Here is a 13,788-nt window from a genome sequence, read left to right as displayed (position 1 = left end):
AATTCTGTTATTCCATCTACATTTATTAGCTATTAATGATACAATTTTTCAAAAGGAAGAGGGAAATAAAGGAAATTTTAAATTCAGAAAAGATGCAATTTGTATTTGTAATTTAAAAATAGCTGTGTAGGGACGCCTGGGTGGTCAGTTAATTGTCTGCCTTCCGCTCAGGTCATGATCCCAGGGTCCTGGGATCCAGTGCTGTATCAGACTCTTTGCTCAGTGGGGAGCCTGCTTCTCCGTCTGCTTGCCGCTCTCCCTGCTTGTGCATGCTCTCTCTCTCTCTCTCTTTGACAAATAAATAAAATCTTTTCAAAAATAACTGTGTATTACATACAAAATGAGAAGAAAAGTTGGGCTTTTATGATTCAAATTTCAACTTGGATTTTTTGAAACTTTATTAGTTATTTTTTTTCCTGTTTACATTCAATTTCTATCTTCTGTATCCCTATACAAGGGAAAAAGAAGGCATGGAGGTGTAGCTATTACTTTTCTGTAATAACCGTGAGTGCAAAAACACACAAAGTAATGCATTACCAATTACTTGGACAACAAAATGGATGGTGTCTGTTAAATTGGATGTGTTGACAAACCCTTGGAGAGAGATTTCTGTTAAAGCCATTAGTCCTCAAGCCTCTGCCTTTCTAATCATTTGAATCAAAGCCACTTCTGCCCATCTGCTGTTTAGAGATAGACAATTATACTTATTAGTTTGTGGTTTGAACTGTTAGAATGAGTTATTCTATTTGGATGTCAAGTCATTGCAATTATTTTTTTTGCTGTAAAGTTGTTTTTGTCTTTTAGTAGTTGAGTCCAACAAAATCAGGTGTAAGCCTTGTTAATTAGTAAGCACCAAGCACATTTTATGATGAGTTTCTTAGAAATGCAGCTGGTCTTTCACGTTTCAGTCATTTGGTATACCTGCAGTGAACTCACAGCATGATTTGAATGAAAAGAATTAAACAATTAACTTTGTGATGGATTCATAGATCTAAAGGCTAACTGAATACAGTCTTTCCATCTAAAATGTAGATTTATGGCTATTTTTCCCATTGTTAATGGATTGTGTGCTTTTTTTGATAATGTAGAGAGGAATTTATTATAATGAAATATTTTAAAAACAAATTTATCATTGCCTCATGCTATTTATGCAAATGTAAACTATATATATTTGAAACTTTTATTGAAGAAGGAGGAAAAAAGTCTTTGGTCCAGTATTTTTTAGGAATAGTGAAGAAACAAAGTCCAGAAAAGAAAAGATAAGAGAAAGAAAAATGTACCAGGGAACTATATTTTGATATCCAAAAACACAATAGAAATGACTTAAGTTTAGTACTTAAAAAGTGGGGATAGCTGCTAGTTTTTGTACTACCGTTATTAGCTGTGTTACTTTGGGCATGTTACTTAACCCCAGAGCTAGTGATGTACATTTGAAGATCATCCTTGTAGATGGTATTCGAAAGGAGGGGAGGAAGGAATTGAGGATTGTTTTGAGGATTGAAAACCAGGGCACTCTAGCATTTTGAAGGAGAGATGTAGTTCCAGCAGAAGTAGAAGAGAAGCTGGTGAGGTAGGAAGGAGGTGGAGGGGTCTGGGTCCTGGAAGCCAAATGAAGAGAGGGTGTCTTATATGGTATTAACTCACTGGCAAGTCTCTGGGGCAGCTTGTCCCTATTCTTGAAAGCTCTTTGGGTATTTACTTCATTTTTACAAAATCTAACATCCTGAATGAGCAGTGGGGAAAAACTGAAATGATACTAGTTTTCCTCAAATTGAGCACTTTCCTGGATATTTCTGTATACAGATTTCTATCTGGTTACGGATCTCCATTAGTATATTCTTTCATTAGGACTGCCTTGCCATGAGTGCTAGTAAGGCATAATTTCATGTCTTTTCTCTGCAAGTAAACTTTAAAAAGAAGTGAAAGCAAGAGTTTTTGAAGTGTTTCTGCGTAGTCTTTAGTTATGCTTGTAACTCTTCCATTGGTGTATCTCACAAGAGATTTTTCTAGGTATTTTGAACAGAAAATAAATTTTCAGAATTATAAAGATTGGGGATTACACATTGTATTTTACAGCTGAGATGTAGACGTCAAAGAAAGGAAAGTCCTTAGGTTAGATTACATGGTGTTGCCTGCTTACTGCATCGACCAGGTGATATATCAGTTGTGTGTTTTTTGAGAAATTAAATGTAATGAGCATGTATTTGAACCTTCTGTTCCATGCAGATGAGCTTAGCTGTCAAGGACAGGAAAACAGCGGCTGCTCATAGAGCACACATGGGTGATGGCTAGTTCACTGGACCAGAGGTAAACCAGATTCCTACCATAGCCAAGAATAAGCATTGTATTTAAACCACTAATTAGTTGCAAAATCCAACTTCGTTTACTGTGGTTCAGTTAGTGTTCATATTTTAATTTTATAATTGTAAAAATTAGCCTTTTGTATAATACTGACAACTTTATTTCAGTCTCAAAAGGTAAGGCTAGTTCTACTTTTTTTCATTGCTTTCCTTCTGCTACTCTTTTGGTGATAAAAACTAATATTTAATTAAGCATTTACTTCAGCCTGTAGTTGTGTTAGGGACTTAGATACATTTTAGTTTCATAACAACGCTAGGAAGAACTGTTTATATTACTCAGAAAACTGAGGCTCAGAGGGGTTATGTAACATGTCCAAAGTAACACAGCTAATAACGGTAGAACAAAAGCTGGCAGCTATCCCCATTTTTTAAGTATTGAACTGAAATCATTTCTATTGTGTTTTTGCATATCAAAATATAGTTCCCTGGTACATTTTTCTTTCTCTTATCTTTTAATTCTTTTCTTTCTTTTGCTTTACGTGTTTAAGATAAGCTTGATACTAAGAAATTAAATGTTGCCCTGCATTTTGGATTAATGCCCTTTTTATGTTGCAGTCCTCATTTTAAAGTAGAAGTTTCCCTTAAAGTAAAAAAGATATGCAGAAATTTTGGGAGACCTTGTGGTCAAACTTCATCTCTTTCAGTTAAAGTTTAAGTATGTACTTGTTTCTTCTACACTTGGTGAGTTTTCTTGCAGTGAATCATTATGCCAACCTTGACATGAGCTGTTGCCCTCTGTTGTAATCCTTTGCTGAGATCCATGCTTGCCCTTTTTTAGTCCTTGACCTTAAAGCCCACAACCTCAGATGGTGCTTCTTTGTTCCAAGTTGGTAATGTTTTAACTTTTCAGGTAATGAGAGGCTCCCTTGATAGCAGCATCAGTATTAAAGGTTAGAACACATTTTTGGAGTGTGTGGAGTGACATGAAACCCAAAGCTTTCTAACATTTGTTAGCCTCTCAGAAATGACATTTATTTGAGGTGAATTTCCTAGGGTGTGAGATCTTCAAAGGACTTAGTAGTAGGTCATAGTCTAAGGGCTACTTTGGTTATTCTTGGTTTTGTTGTTGGTTATCCTGAAGACATCCTCAGTGACAGTGTATTTATTATTCCATTATTATTCAAATTGAACTCATATCTGCATTAGATGCTCCGATCTTATTATTAGTATTCTGCATGGGTTTTCATTAGAAGAAATAAACATAAATAAGTTTTGAGAATTACAATTTATTAATAATCTTTATTTTAAATGAACCTTAAATGATGGTCTTATAAATTGGTACAATAATCATGGAAAAAAGCACAGCAATTCATATCAAGAGCCAGAAAGTTCTCATACCCTTTATTCTAATAGTTTCGGCAATGAGCGGCCTTTTAGTCTGAACCAGAAAAGTAGACTCTCAGAGACTATATATATATATCACTGTATTTTCTTTCTTATTTCCTCTGTATTTACCTTTTCATGGGCACATTTATTTGTAAAAGTATCTTCTCCAAAATAATGTATGATTTCCAAAGCACTTGACACTAAATTACTTTATTGCATCCTACTTTATTCCAACTTTGAGCCAGAGCCTTAAAGAACATATTCGCTAGGGTGTATTTAGTACTTATTCTATGTCAAATACTGTGTCCTATGTGCTTTATAAATATAAAACCATTTAATACTAAAAAATAGTGAGATAGAAATTATGATGCCCATTAATGAGAAAACTGATAGTTTAAATTTACTGACCAAGAACATATGAAGGATTTTTAATTTTTTAAAGACTTTATTTATTTATTTATTTATTTATTTATAGAGCTCAAGCAGGGAGAGGGGCAGAAGGAGAGGGAGAAATTCCAGCAGACTCCACACTGAGTGCATAGCGTGATGTGGGGCTCAGTCTCACAACCCTGAGATCACAACCTGAACCAAAACCAAGAGTCAGATGCTTAACTGACTACACAACCCAGGTGCCCCTGTGTGTTCCATTTTAAAAGTCTGTTGTAAATAAAGCATAATTCCCTAACACTGTGAGTTTCCTTATATAAGATTTAGGGCGGTCATAAAAATCTGTAGCTAGGAAAAAAGTGGGATATGAAACTTTGTAATTAGCAAAACATATAGTAATTTTCAAGCCTTTAAGATTACCAGTAGTCCTTCCCTTGGCAATTTAGATTTGGAGCTATACCAAAAGATGCCTTTGTTCCAGGGTAGAGTGGAGTTTAAAGCCTGTTAGAGGTGAGAATGACCTGTAGGCAGAGATGCTTATTCCAATCCTCAGCTGACTTCTTGGGTCACTTTTGTTTCTGTTCCTGCCAATACAACCTTTTAAAAAATGTACAATCATAAATGTGTGAAGTTTATGTTTCTTTTTGTAGCATTGACTATTACTGCCTTCAGAATACTGTGTTTGCTTTTAGGTGCCATACAGGTGTTTTAAAGTTAGTTGCTTGGATATGAGAAAAAATAGAGAATGCTTCTTTGGGAAGACTCGTCATCATCAATCAATAAATTATTTTGCCAAGTATAGATTTACTTTATAAAATGAGTATAAGCAAACATCCCTTGTTATTAAAAATACACCTTCAATATTGCAAACAGGAAGTCATCTCAGAGATGTAAAATTTGAGCCACTTTATTTAACTAGGGATTGATTTTGTCTAGATTGTTTTTAAGTGGGAAAGGCAGAAATGATGAGAAATGTAAATGTTATCTCTGCATGTTTTCATGTGGGCCAGGAGGATCCTTTAGCTTTCCTTCTTTTTGCCAGAACTGGACTGACTCACTCTTGGTGCCCACATAAATATTATTTAGTTAGTAGTAAAGAGCGGAGATCTGTTCTTTACTCCTGGTGTCATGCAGGTTTTTGTTGCATGCCCCTTTCCCTGATATCATCCATCTCTGTTTCTGGTCATGATCATTTGATTAAATTCTCTCCCTCTGCCACTAGACTATAACTTCTATAAAAACAAAGAGTGCACGTTTTCATTTTTGCTTTGTATGTCTTGAGCCATTGTCACAGTCCCTGGAACAAAGAAGTTGCTTAGTAAATATTTGATGAATGACTAAGGGTTTTATTTATCCTTATCTTCACATGTACCTAGCATAGCCCTTGATATGTGGTTATTGTTCAGTAAAGTTTTGCTGAGACAAATTGAAAAAAATCTGTTTAATATACATAGACTTCCTTGACAGAAATTATAAATTTTTTAAGTGTGAAAAGATTATACATGATCTTATTATTTCATATTCTTCATTCTTTTTAAACCTATAACTGATCTAATCTCACTTTAGACTGATTCAGGCAGGCTTTAATATACCCATTTTACAGAAAGGTTAAGTAATGTATTTATGGTCACAAAGCTAGTAACTGGAGAATTTAGTATTTAACCTGGATTGCATGACTCTACAACCTGTCCTTTCAGCCACCATACTATTCTAAGCAATACACAAGCCAGAAAACTTTAGTGTAATACATAAAAAATAAGCAAATTATATGTCAGTGACCAGAAAGTGGTAGGTAAATAAAAATGGAAAAAAATATGATTTCTTTAAGTAAAAAGAAAAGAGGTAAATATGATTAAATAAATGGAACAATTTTAATAATGTGGCCATGAAAACAAGCTCAAGGCTGCTTGTTCTTACAATGTAAATCAGATGCTTGGGGTAGTCTGAGTTTGACTTGTAACTTTTTTTATTTATGACTCTTGTAGGTTTGAGTGGCCGCTTCTTTGTCACTACTCTCCCAGCATTTTTTCAGTAAGTTTAAATAATTTTCTGATTAGAAACTTAAGAACATGAGAAGAAATTCAAAAACAGTATCAGGAATTCTAAATTGTTTTCCATAACCATTGCTTATTCAGTTGAACATTTGAAGAGAGTGTGCAGTGTGTACTGGTGTGCAGTGAATGATAGCTGGTAGAAGAGAGGGGTGCCCGGAGTACAGCAGGGGAAATGTACCTGATGTCAGACAGTGAGTAGGAGGGGGCAGGATTTCTCTGATAATATGAAAGGTAGGAATTGGGCTAAGCAGACAGAGTGGAGAAGCCCTTTCCAGATACAGGAGCTATCATGGAGAAAGCTGGGAGAAAATGAGAAAATGAGATACCTTCTGAGGACTGTGACTGTGACTGGTTTTGGGCCATAGGATGCAGTTGAATCATCTTGGGTGATAAGGCTAGTGAGGCTCAGGTAGTGATGGGGGAAGAGAAAAGGGAAGATATTTAGGAGGTGGGATCACTGGGACATGGTGACTACTTAGCAATAAGGTAGGAAGAGCCTATGATGACTACCAATGGGCCATGTAGAACTCATAAAAGCTATTGAGGAGCCATTAGAATAAGATGACGTTTGGAAGATAGAGGCCAGGATGGAGAAGACAGTGTGAAGTGCCTGTTAATTCCAAATGGAGAAGTTTAAGTAATAGTTTGATTTCAGGATCTCAAGTACAGAAGAAAGATCTCGACTGGAGAGATGTATTGGGGATTCCTCAGCATTGAGGTAGACAAACTTGCAATGTATCTAGGGAGAACATGCACAATAGGACTAGAAATAGGTCAAGGATAGAACCTGGGGTTGACCAACATTAGGACATCTGCAAAGGAGGACAGGGTAGCGAGGAACTGAGCAGAGGTGGTAGGAGTAATAAGAAGCCAAGGGAACTCATGTCATAAAAGCCAATGGAAAGGAGAAACGAAGAGATGTTGAGTCGAGGACAGTGCCAATGACAGACAAAGAAAAATGACAGAAAAGTGCTTTATGGATATGGCATTGAAGAGCCATTGGAGACCGCCAGTACTAACAGTTTCTATGGAGTTGTGGAAGCAGAACCACCGATCACATGAATGCTGAATGAGTAATACATGGGGAGAAAATGGCCAGTGCAGACCTTCCCTCAGGAAGCTGGACTGTGGTGAGAAAGTCAGAGAAAAACTGAGGGATCTGTGAGAATATAAGGTGTTTTGTTAGTTGAGGCAGGGCGGAGGGGAGCTTGAATAACATAAATTTGGAAAGCTGGATACAAGTTTTTAAAGCTTGATAACAATTGCTCTTTTGCCATTGTAAGAGAAAAATTGAAATAATTGATAGCAAAAATAATAAAAAGTAACTTGGTAGATTAGACAGTGCCAAGAACTTTGCTTATGGCCCTAAATAGTGCAGTGATAAAAATAAAATGTGTAATGCCTGCTGTTTTGGAATTTCTAAACTGTAATAGATTAATATTTATGCCTAACTATAATTTTTTTCTTCAGTTGAGCCAAGTGAAAATTCAAAGTGAAGTTCACATGTAAAACTAATATTTGTTTTAATTTTTATTATCTGTAACACTTGTTATTTTAATGGATTTATTCTCTGTTTGTTTTCCTAATTTATAGTGCAAAGGATGGGATATTCCGCCGTTACCGTGGTCCAGGAGTCTATGAAGACCTGCAAAATTATATCTTAGAGAAGAAATGGCAATCAGTGGAGCCTCTGACTGGCTGGAAATCCCCAGCTTCTCTGACGTAACTTGTTATTTTTCTTATGACTAAGTATTATTTATAAAATGGGAGATATTAACTTAAACAGCCCATAGGCCTTGCAAGTCTATATTTTTCTTCATATTCAGTTCTGATTATCCAGACTATACATGACCATGTTTGGCCAATGTTGTGTTTCTGGTTTTATGACCCACATGTTACAGCTAGTTGTTAGCACACTGGGAATTAAGTATCCAGATTCAGGTAGGTTACAAAAGCCTTTCCTCCAACTTTTGTACTAAGCTATATTAACTATTTTCTCTTTACAAAATATGATATTGAATAACATTTGCCATTCTTTCTTCTGTTTAAATTATTGATAAGAAAGAAGAGTTAACTCTTTCTTGAATTATAGTTTATGAAGGAATTGCTATTGTATTTATGTGGAAAATAAAACCTATGGTGTCTTTAGCTGCCTAGTGGAACACAGATGGAGGTAACTTTTGTCCGTGATGTCAAACTGTGTAATTATTGGTGAAGTAGATAAGGCCAAACCATAAAATTTTTCTAACAGTTGGTTTTAATTTAGAATGAATTGTCATAATTGTAGTTATTTATATTAGTGTATGTAAGAATAGGGAATATCCCTGTTGAAATAGAATCAAAGTATGCAATATTTCAGGAATAAATCATCCAGTAGCATTTATGTAATACCCAGGAAATCTAGAGCATACTCTAAAAGCAGCTCACTAGGGTGCCTGGGTGGCTCAGTCGGTTAAGCATCTGCCTTGGCTTAGGTCATGATCCTGGGGTCCTGATCAAAATCTGCTGGGTAGAGAGTCTGCTTCTCCCTCTGCCCCTCACCCTACTTGTGCTCTTTTTATCTTTCAGATAAATAGATAAAATCTTTAAAAAAAATAAAGCACCTCACCTCCGGTGTTTCATTTTACAAATATTTGAGCACTGGTTTTATGCCAAATGCTGCTCTGCGTGCTAGATATTCAACAATAAGCAAGACAGAGTTAGTCCCTCTGCTCTCTTTAGGTAACTTAAATTAAGACAGATTAAGGGTAACTACTGTTAAAAACAGACAAATCTTTAGTAAGGCAGGAGGCATGGGCCTCTATCGGATGAGAGTTGGAGCAGCAGAGAGAACTGAAGGAGAGAATGACCTAGCTGGGTAAAGAGGGTGGGGAGGAGTATTTCCAACAATGGGGATAGCACGGCTATAGGCCCCCACTGGGGAGAACTCATGGTACTGAAGAGCAGAAAGATGGGTAGCATTGAGCACAGAGAAAGGAAGGGGGAGCGGTATACACTAAGAATGAGAGGCAGGCAGGAGCAGGATCATACAGGTCTGCAGCCTTGGTTTGGAACTTGGATGTATCAGTGCATACAATTAGAAGATGGCTCTTAGGAGGAGAGGTTGGAGAAGGCACCAGTGGATGAGGTGAGATAATCAGAAGGCTGTTTCACTGTACCTGTTAAAGGTACAGTGAGGAAGAAGAAACAGTAAGCACAGAATACTCTTTGGAGAAGTTTGTGAAGCTGGAGAGCCATGTGAGGTCCAAGAATGCACTTTTTAAAAGAAAGAGAGGGTAGAACATGTTTTTGTGCAGAAGAAAATGATCCCGCAGAAAGTGAGAAATAGCTAATGCAGGAAGAGGGATGACAGAAAAAGCCAAGTCATTAACAAGACCAAAGGGTTGGGATCCATGGCATAAGTGGAGGAATTAGGCTGTGGTAGGGCAGATCTCCTTTCTCTGTTGTAACAGGAGGCGGCGGATCAGGTATACACCAGGCTCAGATTTGGTGGTAGGAAGATAAGAGAGATCACATGGTGGCTTCTGATTTTGCAGTGATGTACAAGGAGTATTTGTTAGCTGAGCAGGCATGGGAAGGGGGGGAGGGTGTGGAAGGTCTGAAGAGAGGGAAAGACGTGAGCTATCATCTCAGGTAGAGCCTAAAACAATACAGTATTGAGTGCTCCCTGAGGTTTGTGACTGGGAAGGGAGAGTGATCAGCTGGTCATGTGGTTTTTCCCCAGAGACATGCAGCTACCCAAGGTTGGGGTTTTTTGTCAGGTATGTACAATGGAGGGAGAAGGGGGCAGGAGGGTTGAACATTTATAACAGGAGTTGAAATGAAGACTATGAATCTAAGCTTTATGTGAAGAAAGTGAATCCAGGAAAGAGGTTAACATTACAAAAAGTAGAGGGGCAGATCCCTGTGACCTGAGGTTTTTAGGTTTTTTGGGGTTTTTTTGTTATGTTTTGTTTTATTTGGGTTTTTTTTGTTTGTTTGTTTTTAAAATAGTTTTCACGCCCAGCATGGGGCCCAACACAGAGCTTGAGCTCATAGCTGTGAGATCGAGCTGAGATCAAGAGGCGGACACTTAACCAACTGAGCCACCTAGGCCCCCCTTGTTTTTTCATAGTATACATCACCAGTGGTTCTCCTTCTCTTCATTTATTCATTTTTCTTTTAGGATGTCTGGAATGGCTGGTCTTTTTAGTATCTCTGGCAAGATATGGGTGAGTAATCTTAAATATATTTTTTGTGACTATCTTTGCAGACAGGTTTTTAAAGAGTAAAAATGTAGCTTCTAAACAATAGGAAAGTAAACATTTACAAATACTTGTATAATGTCACTTTTCTTCTTAAGCCACACAACTGCTCTCATGTGGGGTCTCCAGTAGAATTGCGTCCCTGTGTAGAAGGGCATAAATTGAACAAAGACCCGTAACTACTGTATCAGTCATATTTTCTTAGATCAGTGGTGAGTCCCTTTATTAAAGCTGAAAGGGCTTATGTGGTTTAACTTCATCTTATTTTCCCATTGTCAGAATCTCCCTATAGGTCAAAGATTATCTAAGCCTGAAAGTGATTCTGTGCATCAGGGATCCACGAACTATAGCTTGGGGGCTGGCCACCTGTTCTTATAAGTGAAGTTTTATTGGAACACAGCCATGTTCATTCATTACCTATTATCTAGAACTGCCTTCATGCTACAGTGGTAGCGTTGAGTAGCTCTGACTGAGACCACGTGGCCCACAAGCCTAAGATATTTGCTTTCTGGCCCTTTAAGAAGAAGTTTGAATGCCCCTACTATAAGCAATTTTATCGTTTCACTGAGTCATTTCAGTGAGTTAGAACTGTTATTTAGGTTAAAAATGTTGAACAATTATATAATCTTGAATGTGTTACATAATCTTTTACTTCCCTTTATGTGTAGGGTGGGGTAAATACTGCCAAATTTAACAAACTTGCTGTGGAATTAAATATATATCCTTAAAGCATTTCAAAAAGTCTTTAGAAGTGAGTCCTTATATTTGTCTTTTCAAGGCTATGATTCTAAGTCATGATGTCCTATTTGGAACTTAATATTCAAGGAGTTCATGAAGACTCTTCTGTTTCTCATACACATTGATATATGTTTAGGGAAATTTAAGAATGGTCTTTTGTGTCCCAGTTTTTCAGTTATATTTTATTTACTACCTTGTAAGTTGGAATACTAACTCCAGTATTTTTAAACAGAAACTAGGTTTGTCACTTGGATTCAGTATTTCTTTGTTAAAGTTTGTTAACTGGTTTTTTTTTTTTTTTTTGGCATTTGTGTATGATATTAAACAGTAACTGGGATTTTCCCTCTCTCCAGATAGTCTGAGTTTCATGTGATTTCCTTCTACTATTTTCTTAACACTGATGAGAAGTTTATTCAGGGTTGGAGAATTATGAATTGCCAATTGGGAATTGAGAGTAAGGATTTTGCCTTTTGCAGTATGTTGACACTAAAGGTTGACAGAGTCATTTATTCTGATAGCCATCTGAGAACCTTGTAGCCTTATAATGTCTAATTCAACAGGACAACCATTATAGGTGGATGTCAGGAATCCTAAGAGTAAGTTCTTAGCATGGAACCTATAATAAGTGAAGGTCAAGAGATGAATTTGTATAGTGGTTTAAGAAGAGCTTAGATAGAAGTTGATCATAACTTTCATGCATTGTTAAAGAGGTATATTTTCAAATATAGTATCTGAGGAGAGAAATAATTGCTTTGACCTCATATAATTTGGCATTTTGTGCTTTGATAAACAAGAGTTTGATGAGGAGTTACAGTTTTTCATTTTATCATGCAAATAATTACAATGTGTGGCGCTGTCGCATCAAGGCCAGGAGTGGGTGTTTTATCTTTATATGCACAGTGCTCCAGCCGTGGGCAGCATGCAGATTCTGTGTGTATGCATCAGACTGCAAAGAAAAGGCAATTTGGAGAATAGAATATGAACCATCTCTGAATAACCAATGAAGATGTTCTTCCTTTTGTTTTTTTAAGATTTTATTTATTTATTTGAGAGAGAGTGAGCAAGAGATAGAGAGAGAACATGAACAGGTTAGGGGGGAGAGACAGTGAGAAAAGGAGAAGCAGACTCCCCACTGGACAGGGACAAGACTCAGGCCTTGATCGCAGGACCTTGGGATCATGACCTGAGCCAAGGACAGATGCTTAGCGAACTGAGCCACCCAGATACCCCAATGAAGATGCTCTTTTTAGTGATTGAAAAGTAGAGAATATATGATGTTTATATACATATGTATACTTAGAATGTCTTTCCAGATATCTAAACAGGGAACAAAAGAAGATAGTTTTTTTTTTTTTTAAGATTTTATTTATTTATTTGACACAGAGAGATCACAAGTAGGCAGAGAGGCAGGAAGAGAGAGAGGGGGGAAGCAGGCTCCCCGCTGCGCAGAAAGCCTGATGTGGGACTCAATCCCAGGACCCTGAGATCATGACCTGAGCTGAAGGCAGAGGCTTAACCAGCTGAGCCACCCAGGTGCCCCCAAAAGAAGATAGTTTTATAGGATAAATTGTTAAATGTGATACACAAACAATTAGGTTTTACATTCTATTGAGTCACTTTTATCTAGTATTAATAACATATTTTTTCCTTTTTGGTCAGTTTTTGCCTGGAATGTTTTCCCACTTTCAACCTTTTCATTCTTGTTATGTTATAAATGAGTCTTGTAAAATGCATATAGCAAGAAGTAATTCTTTTAAATGATAAATTTAGTCCATTTATATTTATTGGCCTTACTAATGTATTTACCCTAACTGTAGGTTGTGTGTGTGTGTTTGTGTGTGTAGCAGGGAGTAATATGACTAAAGGAACATAAGTGGTAGCTTAGTAGGTTATTTTGATCTCTCCATGTGTGTGTATTCATTACCTTAAAAATCTGTGAGAGAAATCTGGTATCACCCTCTGTATCAGCATCTAGCTTCTCCAAGCCTCTTGACAACTTTTGTAGTTTCTTCTTTTCTTAGAAACAAGTTTCCAGGCTTCCATGAAATCTCTGGGAAGGGCTCTCACAACCTGTTTCTGTAAATCTAGACCTTGTCCTCTTACTCACAGTGAACGTGATTTCCAGCCTGGTGAGAACCAATCGTCGGTTGTCTGTCAGGTTTCCACTTCAACTTTGTGGTGCAGTCTTGCCTGGTTGCATCTAAAGAACCACTTACCGAGCAAGTCCTCCTAGCTGACTATCCCGCTCACTCAGCGTATTTAGCCAGCCCTTCTCCCTTGCCCAGGATCCTTCCATCAATGTTGAATGTATCATTGTGGGGATAATAATCTGTTTGTAACTCATGTCTAAACAATATAAAACTCCAGTGCAACCATATTAACAGTGAACAAAAGAAACATAGCATGTGGTGAGAGAGAGAGAGAGGGAAAGAACATGGCTAGAACCAAATGAGTGTAAGGTCTCCAAGAGAGAAGGTCCAAAGAGCCAAACAAGAAAGTGGGAAAGACACAGAGTGGCTAATGTCAGTGAGGCGAGGTTACTGATGCCCATCCACAGTCTCTCTTATCCTACTGTGATGTTGTGGATACATAAACAGACAGAAGTCAGTGTTTCTTCAGCAACAGCCTCCCCTGGTTGGGTGGCTGGTTAGGCATAATACTTCTATAGGGAAAATTGCA

At 37.2% G+C, this 13,788-nt stretch overlaps 1 protein-coding gene across 1 annotated transcript in view; it reads left to right on the top strand.

Annotated features, from left to right (window-relative positions):
* Positions 1-13,788, top strand: part of TMX4 (thioredoxin related transmembrane protein 4) — a 41,004-nt gene that overhangs the window by 13,252 nt on the left and 13,964 nt on the right. Inside the window, exons 3-5 of the mRNA XM_080813183.1 lie at positions 6,059-6,104; positions 7,721-7,849; positions 10,293-10,338. Coding sequence (XP_080669309.1) covers positions 6,059-6,104; positions 7,721-7,849; positions 10,293-10,338 — 221 coding nt within the window. The remainder of the gene's footprint in view (positions 1-6,058; positions 6,105-7,720; positions 7,850-10,292; positions 10,339-13,788) is intronic.

This window comes from Martes martes (genome assembly GCF_963455335.1).
Source record: "Martes martes genome assembly, chromosome: 9".
Lineage (NCBI taxonomy): Eukaryota > Metazoa > Chordata > Mammalia > Carnivora > Mustelidae > Martes > Martes martes.
Note: the sequence above shows the minus strand (reverse complement) of the source record. Positions and strands in the feature narration are given on the sequence as shown.